This window comes from Caloenas nicobarica, chromosome 2, assembly GCF_036013445.1.
Source record: "Caloenas nicobarica isolate bCalNic1 chromosome 2, bCalNic1.hap1, whole genome shotgun sequence".
NCBI classification, from domain to species: Eukaryota; Metazoa; Chordata; class Aves; order Columbiformes; family Columbidae; genus Caloenas; species Caloenas nicobarica.
This window is the reverse complement of record NC_088246.1, coordinates 48,832,730-48,853,692: the sequence shown is the minus strand read 5'-3', so window position 1 is coordinate 48,853,692 and position 20,963 is coordinate 48,832,730. Positions and strand designations below refer to the sequence as shown.

General features: G+C 39.4%; 1 protein-coding gene across 3 annotated transcripts in view; it reads left to right on the top strand.

The window, feature by feature from the left end:
• Positions 1 to 20,963, top strand: part of MYRIP (myosin VIIA and Rab interacting protein) — a 213,899-nt gene that overhangs the window by 176,891 nt on the left and 16,045 nt on the right. For all 3 annotated transcript variants that reach the window (XM_065628380.1, XM_065628378.1, XM_065628379.1), the window contains exons 10-11: positions 3,800 to 4,449; positions 11,736 to 11,975. In XM_065628380.1, coding sequence (XP_065484452.1) covers positions 3,800 to 4,449; positions 11,736 to 11,975 — 890 coding nt within the window. The remainder of the gene's footprint in view (positions 1 to 3,799; positions 4,450 to 11,735; positions 11,976 to 20,963) is intronic.

Below are 20,963 nucleotides of genomic sequence, written 5' to 3'. Positions count from 1 at the left end.
GCCATTGTATTTTTTCCAAGAAAATATTCAAAATTTGGGCCTTTAGGGAGTTGATTTTGGGCTGTTAGGAAACATTAGGCATGTAATTTGGATACATTTCAGAGCTTTTAAGACACAAGAGCCCAAGGGCCCTGCTTTGTTACCTGGTTATCTGTCCTCCAGTTGGAGGAGTTTGCAGCTGCCCACAGACTCCTTTCTGTTGCAAAAGTTAGCTATTCATGATGTTACATGGTGAACCAAACAGTGAAATAATTCATGTTTAGGATTCCCCCTCACACCTTGATTTTCAGTCCTGATGAATTCACCATTGCAATGTTCTGTGCGGCCCTACTATCTGCTGCTTCCACTTGAATTTGAGGAAGCCGTGTGAGTAGGAACCTCACAGACCAGCAGTTTCCCTAAATCTATGTCCTCAGTCTTCCTATACATTAGGTATGGATATGAATATGGATGGTGGGTGGCTTCCTAAGTCAGCCCCATTCCTGAATCAGCACCCTGGGATAGGTTGCAAATGCCTGCTTACATCAGGATGACATAAGTACAAACTGTCATTGAAGAAGGTGGTTCTGGCTCTTAGGGGGTCCCATTTCCTCTGCCTCTCTTGTCCTGGCTGTAGTGTTCATGAGGCCATAAGAGAGTAGCACTAGGCAACTGCTGCTCAGAAGAGTTGGTTGGTTTTCATCCCCACAGCTGCACATGGGGAAAGGCTGAACCGCTCACTGCAGCAGCAGCCTCTGGCTCCCAGTGGTGGGGAACAGCAAAGCTATTAATAACATATCTGCTTCTGTTGTCCCAACACAACAGAGTCTGCTTGTTCCTGCTTCTTCTCTTGTAACAGATGCAGGGCTCATCTGACCTCTGTAACAAACTGGTTAATGAAGCTAAAACTTCTCTTTTGTAGGGTAAGTTTATTGGTGCTGTAACTCCCACAGCTGGCTCAGTAGGGATGGGCAAGCAGAAGCAGGCAAAATATGTGTTTGGGTGTACTGGGGACCAGGGATGGGGGCTGCCTATCCACTTGATTCATTAATCTGTAAGGCCAGTTGATAACCTGGGGAGACTGAAAATTAGACAGAGCTAATACCCTTCTCTCCAAAAAAGAAAATGATAGCAAAGTAGTGCTAAAATCTGACCTAAGTATGCATTACTTTGTGAGCTGCTCATGCAACCTCCTGTCAGAAGTGTTGTTCCCCTGGTATTTGTAGTGAAAGACCTATTTTCAGTAAAGCAGTTAATTGGGTGCTTAAATTTAAGAACCCACTTCAATCCCATTGAATTCAACTGTTGAGCAATTTAGTACTTGACAATGGCTTAACCATAGCAGAATGACAAATTGACCCAGTTTCCTCTAGGTGCTCTACTTAGAGGATTTGTTCTGCTCCTTTCACCTAAGAACCACATTTGTGATGAAATTGTGGTGCCTATTGAGCTTGTAGGAAATACCTGATTGTGCTAATTTGTGTAAATATGATCTCACCTATTCAGTAGTAAGCAGCTCTGTATTAGGATACAGAAAACAAAAGAAATCTCAACCAAGAGTTTGGAGTGGCAACATCAGTGGGCTTTTCAGTCATGTAGCCAAAAAGCAGTTCACAATTGATTTTGATTACAATTTGCACTGGTTTAAAAGATGATTCAACAGACAAATCACGAATTAGTGGGGTTTTTTCCTCTTTAGCAATAGTTTCACAATGATACTTCTTAAATCTATTTTCATTTTCACAAAGATAACTTATAGCATATGCCCAATGAATTGTGTGCAAAATCCATTCTTTCAGGTAAGTGACTTTGTTTTGGAAAATCAAGAAGGGAGCATTTGACATTACTTGAAGCTGGGCAAAACTGAGTCAGCTTTCTGAATACAAAGTTCTCAGTGGCTTTTCTTTCCACCCTGCTTACCCTCTGAGATGTAATCAACTACTATCTTGTCCTTTTTTTGATTAACTGAAGGTGTTCGACTGATTCTTACATGTTGTTGCTTAAAAAAATAAGGGGATATGGTTTGGGAGAGGAAAAAAGCATAATAGTGCAACACTCCAATGCATTACATTTGTATTATGTGGAGCAACAGTTCCTATTGATGATTTGTGTCTTGCAGAGCTGTTTGCTTTGAAGGAACAATGCTTTTAAGGAAAGGTCCTCTTTCCCTCAAGACAGTTCTATACTTTGGTTAGTGAGCATGGTTGGAAAAAGTGAACAAGCAGAAGTTCCTTATGCTTGATAGCTTGTTTTTTTTTTTTTCTCCAAAATCAGCTGTTACAATAGTTATTAGCTCTCCCCATAAACCTGACTTCAGTTATATCCTCAGTTGGTCACTGCTACAAGAAAACTATTAATGTTTTAATTTCTTTTTAAGCAGGAGTAAGAATGTCTTCAGTGATGTATTTTCTCAAGCTCTCTGAATTGGCATGAAATTTAGGAAGTGAAAACAAGCCAAAAGGACTCAAATGATTAACAAATACAAAATCTGTTCTAAATCTTCCATAGCTCCTAAGTTTAATTACCATTTAATTATCGTTTCATTTTTGTGGGGATGTTTTGTTGATGGTAGTGCACCACAGACTTTTCTTTTTTTAAACTGAGCACACCTTTTTACTTCATACTTATGTTCTTTATCAGCAATTCCAGGGAAAAAGTCATCTTCTTGAGCTCCAAGTATTTGTAATCATGTAATGCGAGGTTTTTGAGTATCATCTACAACACTATTCAGTGTATAGTGATTTTCTCTTTTAAATAGTGATGTTCTGTTTACAGTTTTAGAAAACTAATAGTTTATAATAAGTATTTCTACAGTTTTCTGGAGATGTCAAATTTGAACCCATGGAAGGAATCCATAAGGCTGAAAACTTCATTTAGTAAACTGAGTTTACTGTGTAACTCCATAGCATTATATATTTATTCAGCTGCTGCGGGAAGTAGAGTCATCACACATTCACCTTTCCTATGAAGAGACTTTTCAAGTTTGATTGGAAGTGGGATCTAAATTACGAAGTGCAGTTATGTGAGTTATACAGAATTTTTTGATAATATTAGTGGCATTTTTTTTTCTGTCAGATTTGTAAAACATACTCTGAAAAAGTGTAAGAATACAAGAGCAGCAGCGCGTGGGTCAGACAATAGAACATATAGTCTAGGATGCAACAGCAAGCATAACCAAGAGCCTAGGAAAAATTAGGAGAAAGCATCCCATTGCATCCTACTTCTTCTTGTGTTTGTTGTGAACCTTGATTTCACTAGTTTCACTTCATGTCCTCTAGTACTTAGGTTGGAAGGTATTCCCCCCATCTCTTCTAGGGTGTGCTGAGTCTTCTCTCCTCCAGACAGCAGAGCTCTAGTTTACTTAATCATTCCTTGAATGGAAGCCATTCTAGAACCTGGTGCAACCTTTGTTGTTCTTCTCTGATCCTTTTTCCATCTTTCCTTTTCAAGATGAGAGACCAGAACTGCACACAGAATTGAAGACATTTGCAAAACACACGATTTATACATGCCTGTGTACCAATGTTCTCTCAGCCTTTCCTAATAATTCTTTTAGAAAAAAACTTTGGTCCAAGTACTCTCACATTTTAAACAGTCATCTCCATGACTTTACGTGGTGGCTTCTGATTAAAAGGAGTAGAGCAGCATAGCGAGAGAATTCGAGAGAATGACAGAATTCATGTAGCGGCAACACTTGCATTTGTTCGTTAGTTTTGTTGAACCCTCCAATTTGTGGCCAGTTGATCACAAACTGGCAAGTAAAATGAGCCTTTCACACGGTGATCACATAGAGATAATTGTTCTTGTTTCGTTTTCCTAGATCCGCCTTCTGTTTTCCAAAGCACTGATGGAAACTGGGTAGCTCTGCAGAATGTCACTTTGCCTCGTCCTCGGATGCTCGCCAAACCAAAGAGTCAAGTATTTGAAGCTTTGGAGAACGAATCCAGCATTGTGTCTGCCTATGATGAGATGGGCTCAGACAGCGAGGATGACTATGACTGGAATGTGGCCTTGAACAAGCTGCGTCGGAGACCTCGGCAATTACCAGATGATTTCTATTACACCAGTTCCCAGTGTGGTACTGAATGGGTTTATGGGAATGACCAGTACCAGACAGTGAACTCCCCTTCCTCTGGGTTATACACCAACACTGAGACACTGTTTTCTGATTCTGAAACATCTTCAGTAAACTCTTCCCAGGAAGCTAAAGGACCTAGCAAACTTCTCTGGTTACAAAGCAGAACTCAAAGTGATAGACCCAGAATGGAAAAAAAACATTTCCACGGAGAACTGGATGTAAATTTCAATCCACAAGCAACCAGCTTGGAGTATTCGGACAGCAGTGAGACCGAAGAAGTCCATTATGATTTAGAAAAGAGATCGAGAAGGTGGAGGAAGAACAAAGCCATCTCTGAAGAGTTATGTGAAGGAAAAAATCACACAAAAGCCAACAAGATGAATTTAAGTCAGGTAATTATGTTTGAGCTTACCAAATGCAATCTCAAAAAGAGCTGAGCAAAACTAATTAAGCCATGCTGGCAATAACATGTGAATCGTGAGTGGGAGGTGAAGTGTTCTTCCAAGCTTTATCCTCCTTGTGCCTCATAACTGAGAAGCAGCAAAGATAAAGTGTTACATATACCGTGAGCAGGATCTCTTTCTCAAATATGGCACTTCCATCTGATCAATGACATCATTAACAGTGTGCTCTTGAAAAAAAAAAAAAGTCAGGATTTGCCAACAGCTAACAAATGTTGACTGGTCACCTGTTGTGTTGGGTGTTTTAATCTCCTTTGTTCTTGGAATAAGAAATAACTCATATGCCTGGGAATCTTCTGTGTGCTGTTTGCAGATGTCCCAGTAAGGGATAAAGCTAATGAGCAAGAGAAATTCAGAAAAGGTTGGTTTTGAAATAGAGTGTCTGCTTTTAATTGGTCACTTGATGATGAGTTCTAGTGTGTTAGGGTGTTTACAAACTACTTTGTTTAAATAATTTGTCATTCAATTAACAAAGAGGAAACCAAAACAAACAGAACATAACAGCTCAAACATAGAGTAACCGATCATACAACTTGAAGACAGCAAAGCACTCTCTAAACTTTTCTTTTAAACAAGTGTGGGATAAACAGAAAGCAAAGATGTCTGTCTGAAGTTAGTCCAGGCCTAGAACTGATATTATTTAATGAATCCAGTTGTCCTCCAAAACTTTTTAGCGGTACAAACACACTTCTAACTAATTACCCAGCTGGATGAGGAGAATACTGACCCCTTGTCCAGTTCTGTTTCCCAGCTCCTACCCCTCTCAAACCCTGTAGCTACATCATTGCTGCAGCAGAGTAATGGTAAGCCTGAAGCAAAGAGCCAAGTGCTGTCTTCTCCCTATGCCTCTGACTACAAGCAGCCCAATCCAGTCTTTAAAGCCATCTGAGCAATTTTATGATGCCTGGAGTTGGTATTCTTTGCTTTTACTACAAGCCTATATTTCCCATGGAAAGACATCAGTACAGCTGATCATAAGATCAGAATTCTAGGATTTCAGAAGGTTTTTAATACTGGGTAAACCATTCTTAATTCTCTATCTATTCCACCTGATTCTAGGGGACAGGTATGTGTGTTTTGCACTGATCCATTTGTACTCATGTCCTCATATGTTTATAATACAAAGTTGTTGAAGGGGAGTTGTGTATGATAATGTGCTCTATCAACACATCAGTGGCCATTAGTAACTTCTTAGAACATCAGGCAGAATTACAGGATTCTCCAGGGGCTGCACAAACACCATATTTGGTACATAGACTTCTGCTTTTCCTTGTCTGGCTTTGTGCATTTGTGCATATTCTGTGTGTCTGTACGTGTCTGTATTCGTATTGTGTCTTTCAAGTTACTACTGCTCTCCAGAGTATACAGGGTGTTTCATAAAGATGGACCCAATTTCAAAGCAGTATATTTCATGATGGCAACTTGCTACAATTACACAAAAATTTACTAGCAGTTTAATGAGTTATCTAGGGGTAATCATTCAAAACTCTATGCCCCACCCTTTCAAGGGGTAAAGAGTTTCATTCATGGGCAGTTCGTGGTTGCAGAGATAATAGTGGTTTCAAATTGAGTCCATCTTTCTGAAACACCCTGTAGAATAGCAGAGCTCACAGGGCAATGTCCTGGAGATGTTCCTCCAGGGGAGAACAGAAAAGTAGGCTGCTCCCAGACATACATGATGGCATCCATCCTTCAGTAGCTTAGTGTGCGCCTCAAAGTGCAAGGTGGTGCAGAAAATCATTGTTCTTTTCAACTCTTCTGTGAGTTGCTTTGTGTCTTAAGTGCTGCATATAACTAACTCTCTGTTGTGCTCAAAAATAAAAGGTTTGGGATTCTGACCCATTCTCCCCTCCGTTTTTCCCGAGGCTAAAAGTCTGTCCCTCTGTCCTGCTCCCTCGGGCACAGTGGGGCTGGCGGAGGCTCACTGCCTCCAGATCATGCTACTGTTTTCAAAGTGATGAAATTCTCACTAGGAAGTTTACGTATGGGTGGGTTTGCATACATTTAGTTTGTGTTTGGGGACGCACAGACACCCTGGTGGTTGAATTGACAGCTGGTTACCCCATTCAGAGAGCTCTTACTCCAGCCTCTGGTACGCAAGCGCTGCTGGGGGCAAGAGTGGACTGGCTACTGCAATTTATAGCAAGGATGTTGCACGGCTGAACAATTCTAGGAAGCAATTAAAATGATAATGAGCATAAAGAATATTATTTGAGGTATCATAATAAATTAGCCAGACATCATTGATATTGCTTAGGAAAAAATAGATTAAAGGGGTGTCAGGGTTTTATACAATCCCCAAAGTAATGTATTGATCTTGGTAAAATGATTGAGGCTGCAGCAGAGAGAGCCTTACATGTAAATAGTTTGTACAACATGATAGTGCATGGAGAGGTGCATGGAGAACTGCAGACAGCTTAAGCTTAAGGAAGCTTCATTGTGGGGTCTTAAACAAGTTATAGACTTTTCACATGCTGAGGGTGTACAGAATTTACAGAAACTGTATAAAATGCTCTTCTAAGCCACGTTGCATCTAGACATTAGACACTGAACTACTGATTATATGGAAATTGCAGTGATGAAACATACTTTTTCCTGATTTTATTGCACTGTAATAATAACCATATTTTACTGCATTGTAATAATAACAAGACAATTTGTTAACCATTATGTTTTCATCAGCATTGTAGAACAGGATTTCCGTTTAGGAGTCTAAAAGCTGGGGTTTTGTTTTTAATTTTCAAATAGTGCTGGTCATTTTCTTGTTTGCTGCTCTTGGAGATTTACAGTGAAATGAAAATGAGCTCTTTCCTCTCTCACTGCTCGAAGTCTAGAGAACTGTAAGCAGTAAAATTCTGGAACAATTGTGGTCATTGCATAACTCATGACTGAATTTCTATTAAAAATCAGGTATCCAGGTATCAAGATCCAGTACCTAGATTAGGATAATGCTGTGGCTTTTTTTTTTTTTTAAATGGATTTTAGACTCAACACTGGAATGCTGACCCTGTGACTGAGAGAGAATTCATGGTATAAAGTCTGAAGTGACTTAAAAAAGGAAACCTGAGAATGGATATCAAGATGTACTGTATTTGGGGAGAGTTTTTTTGCCACTTAATGATAGATAAAAGAACAAGCTGCTTTGTTGGGTTGCCTGTAGAGATGCTGTAAACACAGTCAGGAAGCAAGACATGAAAACTGTCCTGATAAACCAAGATCCGACTGTAGTAAATTTCTGATAACCTGATTGCTTATGTATCACAGAAGATACCTGTTACCTGTGGAAACAGAACTGGGAAGTGCAACCTTGCTTTTAATGTTAATTATTTTTCAAATTATAACTTCATGCAAGTAATTGCCACCAATCTCTGTCTGCTTTTATTATTATTAATAATATTAACAAATTATACTATTGGTAATAATAGTATTGCTCTATTTGCTTTCATTATCTTTTTGAGAGGAGGAAGTGTTGCTTAGTGTAGCTGCAACTCTTGTATTTCTCATGGAAAGTGGAGTGGCTTAATTGCTTCAGGTAAAGGAGGTGCCCTCATGAGTTTGCTCCTTTGATCAGAGACCCCACTGTTTGATCAGGAGACCCCACTGCTGAGCCCAGCCCTCTCGCCCTGCAGGCAGGTAGGGGCTGAGAGCTGTCAGACAGCCGGTCCCCACGGGATGGCGCTTGGGATGTATTTATGGAAAAAAACCTGAAATTACACCAACTCTCACTGAAAAACTGCCTACAAACCTCACAGTTTGTGTCTTCTCCTAAAAACTGTAGTTTCTGGTTTTCGGTTTTCTGTATGAATGGAGCTCTGTTGCAAGGGTTTATAATATAACATGGATTTAGTTCTGGATTTAGTCCAAGACAGTACTTTGCCTGCTTGCTTGCTTTATTTGGGGACTTTTTTTTGTTGGCTAGGATTCCATTGAGTTATCAGCCATTTGTATGCAAAGATTTGGACAGTGTGTATGAGGAAAGGTGTATTTCCTAGTTCATTGTCTGCTAAGGGACTTATGCTTGCATTAGGAAAACTTGATTTTCTTCTGGTGAGACTGGGTTTGTGGCTCTGTTAGTCTGCCAGGCCATCACTGGAGCTCTGTTTTCAGATAAAGTGGTAGCCCTTTATTCTTGTTTGCAGATGTTAGTACTATATGTTGCTGATAGATGCAAATGGGAATTTACACAATGATATATACGAACACAAAGATGTCATTAAACTTGACAGAGCCAAAGTGTGAACAATAAAGAATAATGAACTTTAAGATAGCATCTATTAAATAAATAATAATAATAGTACCTTTCAATGTATTTATTATTTTTTTATTGTTGTCATGGCTTCTTAATGAGTTTTTTATTATGTTAATAAATGAAAGAGGTATCGTCTTTTCACAAATAGTTCACTGCCACCATCTGAAAAGCTCAACACACAAGCCAGGCAGCCTACCAGTAACAGATACTACGAAGTGTAGCGTTATAGGATATCATTATCGCTGTGTGTAAGCAGGAACTAACAGCTTTTGCAAATGTAAATACTCCACCTGCTCATTATAAGGAGGCTGGAAAGCAGAAAGGTGATTAATAGACATACCTGAATCCAGCTGTAACAAACACAATACCCTCAAGGCAAGTCCTCTCCCAAGGCCTTCCACAAGGGGTGCTAAGCAGTTTAAGCTAAGCAATTCTATGTAAGAAGGCCCCAGAGGAATCATACATCTTTCTGTGAGATGAACTCTGTCAGTACTTCATGGTACAGCAGTGGGGTGGAAATGTGGGAAAACTTGCCCCTCTGGACTGCCAGCCATCCTCACTGCTCCACTAGATTTTGTACATGTTATTTGTCAGCTTATTTAAACGAAAATAGCAAACTTCTGCCTTTACAAACTTGATCTGCTCAAGTGTCTGCGTAGAATATATAATTTATAATTAAATATTAAAACTATTAAAAACCTAACTGTAAATAGCTGAAGTGTAATGGGATGTATCTCCACTGACCTGTTTTCTCTGAAAATGCAAGTGCACAGCTTAGCCATGCTTTCTATCCTGTAAATCCCATAAATTATGATTGTTTCTCTCCTGGGTACAAACTGATGAACTGATTGATTCAGCAACAATTTTCCAGTTTTTTAGTAGTAGTTTAGTGATATGTGAGTATTTTTTATTAGCAGATTGTTGGGTGGGTGTTGTAATGAGTTGTTGAATGACAGGCAGGATATGTTGGAAAAAATCTGTTGTTACAATTTGAGGAAGCACCATTATGATAAATACAGATTTTTAATTAAAAAGGTGAAATGATACCAGTCGTCTAAATGCATGTAGAAGCACAACATATATTATAAAACTAAAGTGGAAACACTGATTTGAGTCTTGTTCTTGATCTTATTCAGAATAGCTTTGAAGCTCATTTGGCAGAAAAGGCTTTTTATTCTGCAAAAGCTGATTGTTTGGGAAAAGAATAACTTTCAGTATAGGCCTGTGCTTCCCCTTCTTTATAGCTAACCATGTACTTTCAAATCCTGATTTTTCCAAAAGGGCCTTCTGCATCCTGAAGGTGAGCTGTAAAGCAATACTTTAGTTGTGTAATTGATTCACAGGTAACTGCAGACAAAAATTGTCCAGAAAGCTGTGAAAGCGCTAGACACCACATAGTATGGTTTGCTGTATGAGAGAGGAGGACTGACATAATGAACATGATGTGTCAGTCCATTAAGAGCAGTTTTGCAGGTAGGGTTTGTAGGAGAGTTGTCAAAGTTAATGTTTCCCATGAGCACTGGAGGTAATTGGTCCATCCATAAATAATGCTGCCGTGGCTGCAGACAGAGTAGGTCTGCAAAGCAAATCCCCTGTTCATGTATTTCCAAATGAATGGTAGAGAGAACACAGCTTTTAGTCTCACCAGCAGTGTTGATCTTGTCACGCTAGGAGAGCATAAGGCAAATAGGAAGAACTTCCCATCTGAGAATTGTTCTAAATCATCCTCTTAGACCCGCTGCAATGTGCCCACAGATTCTGGGTCCCAGGCTGTGGTCTTTATAGCCTCATTCTGGGTGGTTTCGTCATGATTATGCTCCATTTCAAAGAATTCATCTCTTTTAAAACCACCTAATTCCACCTTACTTTATGCACTTGACCGAAGCACTAAACAAAGTGTCTAATTATTCTAAGCTTTCTCTTAGCAGTCAGCAGGGGGAGAAGAGCATTTCCAGGAGGCAGTTAGTGCTATAGGTAGAGCAGGTTGCTCTGGGAGATGCCTGTCTCTCTCTCCATGGATTGCAGTGGAAACCAGGGGAAATTAGGTCCTAATCAGACAGCACAGATCCAGAAAATAAGTTGGTGTGTATCTGGACATTAGTTTTTGGCATAACCATCAGATGTTTTCAGATGTCCTGCAAGGGCTGACAAAAAAAAAAAGCAAGCCCCCTTTCCACATTATTAAATGTTGGGCAGGCACCCTGCTAAACAGACTTGCAAAAGGATTTTGCTTTTCTTCTGCTCAGCCTCCAAAGTAAGGAGCTTGTTGTGGTCAAGGCTGTAACACCCACCATACTTAACTGAGCCTCTGAGTACTTCCACCTTTAAGGATCCAAGAGTAAGAAAAGAAGGTGCTCCTGAAGATTGAACTTGTTCCAAGGAGGTTGGTGTTTGGAAAATAATCATCACTGTAAAGGATCCACCTATGTAAATAATCACTGGGAAAGATGAAAATCTTAAGCAAAATCATGGAATAAAAGAGAGATTTTTCAAAACTTGTTTCCAGTAGTCTTTAAGAAAAACATGGGTAACGTTGAAGACCAGCAGACAGAGACCTCGAGCGCAGCTTTCAATTGAAAGCTGGACACAACTGCCAGGTCACAAGTTATTTCATTGCCACACTTCACTTTCTTTGTCTGCACTGTGCCTGAGAGTGGTGGCAGTGCAGTGCTGGGAATGGGAAATGCCATTAGGCTTTTATTTCCGTAGTTGCACACAAGTATATAATGATTTTGGTAGTTCCTTTTTACATAATATAAAAGTAAGCAGATATGATAAGTATGATCCAACAGGTGTGGGTTTACTGGCATTCTTCTGTAAAGACGTGGTATTTTTTTATCAGCACACTTAGTGTGCTTTCTTTCTAGCTTCCCTGCAGAGTGATCGTACCTGTGCTTTTCTAGGAATCTGTGTATTTTCCGTTCTGTACCTATACAGTAATTATACTGTTCTTCTAATTTCTTTGTAGGATTTTGATGATTTATCAGAAACAGATATAAGCAGTGAGGATCAGCATCATAACATCAAGCCTGACCTTATGGAGGAGGAGCTTAAGTCCAGGTTATTTCAGCTCGCTGCTAAAATGAGTGACAAGGAAACATCTTCTGGTGACGAACAAGAGTCAGAACCTAGAACGGACCCTGAAAACCAAAAGGAGGGTTTGTCCTCAGAGGAAAATGGCAGAAGTATTCAGGAAGAGTTGAAGAAGGTAAGTGGTCATTGTAGAGACTTTTGGTTAGAAAATTAAACATAGTTGCTTAAAAAAACCTGAGGTCTTTTACACGGGGTCTGAGCCTGCAAGCCTTGGACAGTTAAAACTTCAATTAAGGTGTGGGTTCCTTCCTGTGAGCCTACAGCATGAATTCAAAGCAGTGAACTTAGCTTGTATAATAAACCTTTGACTGATATTAATGGAATTATGTCAGTTTGTACTGACTAAGAATTGGCTTATATGTTTTTATTTTAAAAAATATCCATTTCTCCTTGTTTCCTCCTTGCTAACCAGTTGGTTTAAGTGTTTTGGTTTTTTTCAGTCCTTTTATTTGCTCTGCTGTTTTTCATATCATGTAGTTCATTCTGATGCCATAGATTCTTATTTTGCCTTTCTACTGGAATATGGTATGCTTCTGTAAAGTTTTCCAGCTGTGTTACTCTGTCAGCTAATAGGCCTCTGTGAGTAGTAACATATTCTAGTGAAACTAAAATCCAGTGTCAGTTCTGGTAATGTATGAGATCTTCCATTTGTGCCATTTCACCCTTACAATGAGATGTTTGATATCAGTGTCACTCCACAGGACTTACCACCTGCCCTCTTCCCTTTTGACCTCTGAATTTCTCTTCAAATCTAGTGGTGTGCTAGAATTTTGGTGCTGTAGAAGCCCAGCACTACCCCTTGCCATTCAAGCACTCTTAGGTCCACTTAGGTTCATTCTTGTGTGCTGTATGTCTTGACTCACCTCTTGGGGTCTTGCCTGCACAGCAGCTCAGCTTTGACAAGGAGTGCGCACAGCTCTCTAAAGGAAATCTATCCTTCATAATTTGAAAAGTGTTTTGTTCAAATGCTATAAAGAACTAAGACACCGGGAGGTGGAAGCAGGATCAAGTGATCCAGGTGGATGATAGAACCATGTCCAGTGTGTAGGAGTGGTGTCAGGAAAGCCAGTGTCCACCTGGAGTTGAATCTGGTGAGGAACACAATGGGAAATAAGACTAACTTCTACAAATTATCAGCAGTAAAAGCCAGATGAGGGAAAGTGGGACTCACTACTGAAGTGACCCTGTGATACAGGACATGGAAAAGGCCAAGTTACACAACATTGTTTTTACCTTAGTTTACGTATAAGATTTGCCCTCAAGAATCCCAGGATGCTGAGACCTGTGAGAAAGTCTGGAGCAGTGAAGACTTACCTGTGGTATAGGAGGATCAAATCAGCAGACATTTCAACAAATGGGACATACACCACTGCATGGCACCCGGTGGGGACACACTCACAGCAGCTGAGGGAGCTGGCCCATGTCATAGTGAGGCCACTCTTGTTCATCTTTGAACAGTCATCGTAATCTGGGGAATTCAGAGCACTGAATGTTGTTTATTTTGACTTTCAACATGGTCTCACATAACGTCCTCACAGACAAATTGAGCAAGGACTGAATAAGTAGACAGTGAGGTGGACTGAAAATTGTCTGAAGCTAGGTGGAAAGGGTTGCAATCAGAGGCTTGAAATCCAGCTGGAGGCCAGTCCCTAATGGTATACCCCAGTGGTCAATACTGGGACCAGTACTGTTTAACATCTTCATTATTGACAGAGACAATGAGACAGAGGGTACCCTAAGTTTGGAGGAGTGGTCAATACATAAGATAGTTCTGTTGTCATTCAGAGGAGCTTGACAGGCTGGAGAAATATGCCAACAGAACCTCAATGAAAGGAAATGCAAAGTCCTGCTCGTGGAACGCAATTATCCTATGCACCAATACAGGGTGGATGCCATCTGGCTGGGAAACAGCTTGGCAGAAAAGGACATAGGGGTCCTGCTGGACACGAAGGTGAACATAAGCCAGCAATGTGTACTTGCAGAAAAGAAGGCCACCAGCATCCAACGAACCAAGGGAGGTGATTATTCCTTTCTATTCAATACTGGTGATGCCAGTTCTGGAGTGCTGTGTCCTGTTCTGGGCTCCCCAGTACAAGGGACACATGGACATACTGGAGTGAGTCCAGTGAAGGGCCATGGAGATAATTAAAAGACTGGGGCATCTGTTATATGAGGACAGGCTGAGAAAGCAGGAATTGTCTAGTGTAGGAAAGGTTTAAGGAGAGTATCTTCAATGTGTATGAACACCTGTTGGGGGAGGAGGGAAGGTTGGAAATAAAGAAGTGGGAATCAGACCTGTGTCCAGTGACAGGACAAGAAACAGTGGGCACAATCTGAAATATAAGAAATTCCATCTAAACATCAAAAGCTTTTTTCACTATGAGCGTGGTCAAATGCTAGAATAGGTTTCCCAGAGAGATTGTAGAGTTTGTGTCCTTGGAAATGATCAAAGGAGACTGGACACAGCCCTGGGCAACCTAATCTAATTGACCCTGCTTTGAGCAGAGGGGTTTGACTGGGTGATCTCCAGAGTTCCTTTCCAAACTTAAGCAGTCTGTGACTCTCTGATTCAGAGTTATTTAGCCATGGACTACACAGCAGAGTAAGTACCTTTCTCATCACATATGCAAATACCTCCTTGATGTACACACAACCTTTTCTAAGGAAATTTAAAAAAAAAAAAAAAAGCTTTATCGCCAGTGCTTGTTATGAGCATTCAATTTAGCTTGTCTTTGGTTTACAAAGTCAAACCAGCAATATCAAATTATTCAACAGGATATCTAGGCTAGCCAAGGTATAGCATGGTGCGATTGAAGTCCAGAATTAAAAGCTGTGAATAGAACTTTCTGAAATGCTCCTATATGGTCAGCTGGGCACAGAAAATGGCAGATGTATGTTTTGTGGTGTACTTATTCACCTGCATGCATCTACAAAGTAATATTAGTTCTTTATTCCTGCTGTGATTTTATTATTTCTTTAAAATTTGTATGTCGGTTATTTAAAATAATGCAATGATTAGTAGTTTTTTCCTTAGTAAAATGTCCTTAAGTTTAAAAAAATAAGAGGCATACCATGTTCAGCAAAAGGAGAATGCTGGGAATTCCTAATTCTTTATTGGTTTTAGATGAAACAACAAGTCTTAGTCATTCATGGTCGCAGTATATATTCTTTCTGTCTATAATAAAGAAACCAAAATATCCCAGTGCTATTCATGGTCATGACTTCAGCGGAATTAATAGCAGAACTTGCTCCAGCTATAGCGAAACAAGCAGGCTGCTTTCATGCTCATTCTTGACAGTTGTTCTTAAAGGTGATTTAAACTCTACTGGTGTGTGCCTTCTCTTTGGAAAGGTGGCTGACCAATATCTTAAAATGAAATACTGAAGATGACAGTGTATAATACCAGTCATGGCTATGGTAACCTAAAATGCGAAGACCTAGCTAAACTCATAAAACATACAATAACTTTAAGATGACTAGGTGGCATGTCTCAATGGGGACAAGCATAGAAAATGTATTTTCAGGGAACCAGTAATTTGAAAATCCTCAAAAGCCGGATGTCCCAATATGCTGTCTCTTTAAGAAGCCTGATTTTTGGAGAATATATATGTGGGGAATAACAGATATTTCAGACTGGCACTTAGTATTCTTGGCCGGAGACCCAGACTTCGTACCTGGGCATCGAGTTTCAAATTAGGTATACAGAAGCACTAATTCTGGGCCATTAAAATGAGAGCTCAATTGCCTACAGTCTGCTTTGAGCTCCTGAATACAAATTAAATACTGTATTTTAGCCATCTTGCTTATATTTTAGCCATGCTGCTTGTCTTTGGTAGGCTTTAGTCTTCTATGCTCAGACTTATTCTGGAACATATTAGCAACCTTAAATCATAGGGAATTTCTAGTTACAGTACACTTGACCGTAGAATAAGATTTAAAAAAACATGTATTGTTTATTGAATCACTGGAAATTAAGTACCTGGTGCTCATGAAAATCTTAAAAATCTGGACTTCTGTTTTTAATGGAAGCTGGGAATCTCATATAATCACATGTTGAGCTGATGCTTTAAAAAGGGTATTTAGTATATTAAGATCTGTGGCAATGGCAAGAATTGGCACATCTTGCGTGAGGAGTTAGCTGAAGTTGGGCATTTACATGTTCTCAGTCCTTGCCTCAAACTAAGCTCTTGAGTTGTATGTCTGCCTTTAAGATACAAGTTTGAAAATGCTGACTTTTGAGCTAATTATTTAATTTATGTGGGATACTTGAGGATTTAGGTGGGTATTATTAATAATTAAAATAAGTTAATTCTATGCCTTAGACTTAGACCTCCTTAGACCTTTGGCACAATAATTTTCAACATTTCTGAGCTTGTGATTGCCTAAAATTGGCTTGTGGAGGTTCACAGCTCTCTAAACCAAACATAATCCTACAGCAGACTTGTTTTTATAGATAACATTTTGTGCTTATTAAGCTACAGAAGTAGTTAATGGTCTTTTTGGGGTACACAGTCCCCTGAAATCTTGCTCATCTCGGTAGTGCAATGAAAGGCTTTGGGGTCCTCTGTGCTGAGGCTAGAGCTGGCCTTCAGCCCCTCTAGTCTTCAGGTGTGAACAAAGCAAAAATCACACTGTGCAACTGTTGTTAGTGAAGCCTCTTGTATTACACTAGCACAGTGATTTGCACAGTTCTTTCTGCCTTGCTCTTTTTTTTTGTTTTTTTTAGTGGTTTTTGGTTTTGTTTTTGCTTTGCCCCTCCAAACTCTAGCCAAATACCTAAAGAAAAAAGCAAAGTGTAAATCCCCTTGGAGGTATCATAATGACACTGATCCTGAGAGTGGCAAGCATGATCAATGGGATGTATTTAGTTCCTGCTCTCCTCTATCCTCTCTCCTTCTTTTTAATGCTTTCATGAAGGTCAATAGTCCGGGTCCGTATTTCATGGTATACCCCAGAATTACATTCCAGAAGGCAATTTCAGCAGTGCCTAATGCAGACTGCATTTTCAATGCAGTCTAGCACTGTGACCACTTTATCAGAAACTATAGAAATACTGTTTAAAAAACAGAATAGCCTCTGCCACTTTTGCAAGTTGCCCCACATAGCATAAAACCCAAAACAGTTAAAACCTTAACTGTGTTTCTCTTTTTGTCTCCTTCTACTTTGTATTCCTCCTTGCATAAGATATGCAAGTGAGCGAGTTAAACTTCAGTGGTAATGTTGAGTTTCTCTCCGCTTTGCATCAGTTTGATGCACCATGCTGTGTGCTTGAGGAATTTCTTTTAATCCCTTTATGCATTTAGTTCGACTCAGAGACTCTTACAACCGAAGTTTAGTAAGTTTGTTTAAATCCTGCTGTTTTCTGTTGACATTATTGCATGAGTTGGCACACAATAGCTCTTTTCTGAATGACAACCCATAAGTTTATTAAGTGACACAATGAGATCCTGTTCCCTAAGTGAAACCTCCAATTTCTTTGACAGTATGACTAACAGCATGAATATTCTTTCCGTAAAATATTTATGCCTTCATTCTCTGGAAACGTTGTATTCATCTTGGGTTGTATGAAACTTTATTTTGGGGAAAGTATGTACGACGAGTATCATCTTCGTGTGTATTTGTACCAGAAGCCTATATTATCATTTCGAGAGAGTACATCTTACATTTTTCACCAGGTAAATTAGCACTTTTCAACTACCAGTATGATGAGATTGACACTTACTAGAAAATCTGCCCGGCACCCCTCTTTAGCAGGAGGAGCAGCCAGTGGATTGGGTGCACGTTACTGCAGCAGAAGAGACGGGCAGCTCGCTGGTGTGGTGTGTGCTGGTGCCTGTGCCTGGGGCTGGCCGGGGCTCAGGGAGGGAGGTCAGGCCAGGGGCGGCTCATGGGACCTGCTTTCTGGAGAGAAATATGCTCATGACCTTGCTGGAGCTGGAGAATGGCACTGGACGGGCATATGGCAGTGAACCCCTCCTGTGTATCACAGACCCATGAAAGCATCACGGTAGGGATGGCTGTGATGTTGTAACAGCAGTGCTATCATAACAAGAGAGCCCTTGTCTCCTCATGACTGGGCTTCCATTAGCCATTTGGGCTGGGGCATGCATGCACCATCCTCACAGAAGATGGAGAAGCAGTTTTTGTGATTGTTACCTTGCAGCTCTCTGAAATGAAAATGTTGCTGTGGAACTCACAGATATTTTGGTTGTCGTGTTGATCTGGGCAGGGTTTAATAGGAAACTGCCGTCCCGCTTCATATGCCTGAAGACTTTAGCAATGACAGAGTAAAAGTTCCTAAATGAGCCAGAACCCCATGGCTCACTTAAGCAAGAAAATGTAATTATGTAGTATAGTAGCTTTCCTGTTTTGCCCCCTAATACTGAACAATGTGATGCAATCACATCTTCCTGGGTTAACAACTTAGAAGATACTTGTGTATCTGTTGTTTCACATTTTTGTATGCAAGATGCTTGGAAAAATTCTTGTGTTTTGATGGATCATTGCTTTTATTACGATGCTAATTATCTGGGCAGTCTTCCAAAGTCCAGGATTGAAAACTGAATGTGCGCAGCATTGTAAAAAGTGATCTTTAATGTTTATGAACTGCAGATAATCTATGCACAGGATTTTGAATGGCAGCAGAGAAAAAATATTTTGGTCAAGGCAGGTGAAAACAGTGGCTTTTTCTTCTGGAAGAGGTGTGAGACTTTAATCTTCACATTGGGCTAATGGATCCAAAGTTTTAAGTTCTCAATTCAACAAAGCAGTCAAGTGTCTGTTCAGTTTTAACCTGAGTATAAAGTAGTTTGCTGGACAAAAATCTCATTCAAGAGATTTATCTCATGCATTTACTATTATTTATTCCTCTTTAGTATGGAAAATTGATTGTAGGTTTATTTTGTCAAAATCTGAATCTTCAGTTTCAAGCAAAATAGTTGATTCAAGACCATAAACATTTATTTTTAAAAAGTTTGCAAAAGTGGGCAGTGCATTGCTCGAATTGTCACACTTTCTGGGCTCAATACAGTTGCAAAAGTATGTATATAGATATTTCCATCTGAAATGCCTTAGGGTATCCCACAGGGCCTTTCACTGCTAGTCCAGAGGAAACACGCATCTCCCAGGTCCATCTCATATCTGACAGCATTGTTTGAAAATCCTCAGCTACTTCAAGCTATTTCAAATAGGACCTTGTCTGCCTGCATTAAAGCAACTGAATCAAAGCCCTGTTGAATCTACCTGGAGAAGTGCAGAATAAGTGAGATTTCAGCGGGATTCACGTGGGGAATGCAGCGCCTTTGTAAACAAGATTCTCATAGTCTCGGATTTGATACTCAGGTTCATGAATACCCGTGGGAACCTCCTTCAGTTGTCTGATCACTAAAGGTTTATTTACTTAGGAGGAAAACGTAAAAACCATTTTACAGATAAAGTTAGTGAAGATCGGTGTAAGCCGCTGTAACAAACTGGGGGGAAATAGACTGTAACAAAAAAGTCACTGTTTTCTTGTCTCTTGTAAGCAGCCCAGAGACTTCAAGGCAAACCCCATCAGTTTAGTTTAAATAGACCTAAGTAAATTAGGGGGATTAAGGTAAGCCTAGTGACTTGACACTGAAGAGCAGTAGTATGAAGGGGTTTACTTGTTTATTTTGGGACAGTGAAGTCTAGGAGAGAGACAGCAGCAAACCATAGGAAGTGATTTGGCACAAGATGTCTTAACTCAGCCCAGGTCTTCCCAACATGTGCATCTGACTGTGGTGTAAGTGAGGTCCAGACCCTTTTGTAACTAGAAACACATACAGTGTCCAAATTGCAATTGTGTAGGCACAAAAATTGAAGATAGCTGGCTTTTCTTTTTCTTAACGCTGCTGCAAAAGTATTTTTCTATTGCTAGTGCCACTTTGTTTTGTGATGGTGGAAATCAGTTATATCCCATCTGTTTCATTTTATAAAAAATGATGTGGCATTTGCAATATCTGTCTTAATGAGATTGTTATTCTAAATCCCACAAACAAAAATAAATTGGGCATTGCTTTATTTTAAATATTTTAACAGTAAATGTAAAATCTATATTTAATGGTATTTTGTATTAGCTAGTTTCTTTATCCTTGCTGTTCATCCTAAAGATCTCTATAAGTCTGAACATATAGAAATGTTAACCTGTGTAGCTGTTAACATATCTTTTCTGCCTTTTTACTTAACTGCTTTCCCACTATCTAGGAAAAACAAAAGGCTTTTGATCTTCATTTAAAGCTGCAGTTTTTATCCACTGTATTGCAGCAGGTGAGAATGCTTTGTTTTGTCTGTGTCTTCTTACATCTCTTACATAGTAAGAGATGCTATAAAGTGATATTGAGGGTTTCCACATTTTCCAAGCAAAATTCTCAAACTCAAAATGTTTTCCTGGAAATACCAGGCCTGAAAAAGTCATACCTTTTGGCCAAAATCAGTAATCCTTGCAGAAAAATATTTTGTAATCACAGCTAGCTCTGTGTTATGATGGGAGTGATGAGTATGGAGCTGACTGGCTCTCTTATTTGGCTTGGTGATGAGAATTTGGTTTTATCAGTAAAGAAGAACAGAAGACAAAGATAAGGTCTATGATCTTCCTATTCTCATGTACTTGCCTATATTAAAAATTTTTGGGAAAAAAAATTATTTCAGCAAAAGATTTTTAGCAGCTTCTGATTGTAATGGTCTTCAAAAATCTTTATAAGCTCCCAATTTAAAAAAAAAAAAAAACAAACCCTTAATTCATTCATTATACATAGTTAGTAGATACTTTCTCACTTTGCTGCTAGTGTCTATTGCTTATCATTCGCCTAGATGGGATAAGGTTTCATATTCTGTGCTATTTGAGTCTCATCTTAAAAGAATCAGATTTTATAAACAGATTTTTATTTTATTCCCTAAGCAAATATATGTTTATCTTGTATTTTAAAATAGATACTATTTTTAGTATGTTATATATAGTGGTAAGCAAATAAATTTTGTAGTATTCTCTCAGTCATAAGAATCACTTTTTTGTGTCAAAAGTTGATGCTTAATTCAGCAAAACACTCCTTAACTTTTCCTGTTTTTTTCTTTACTCTCAAAGTTA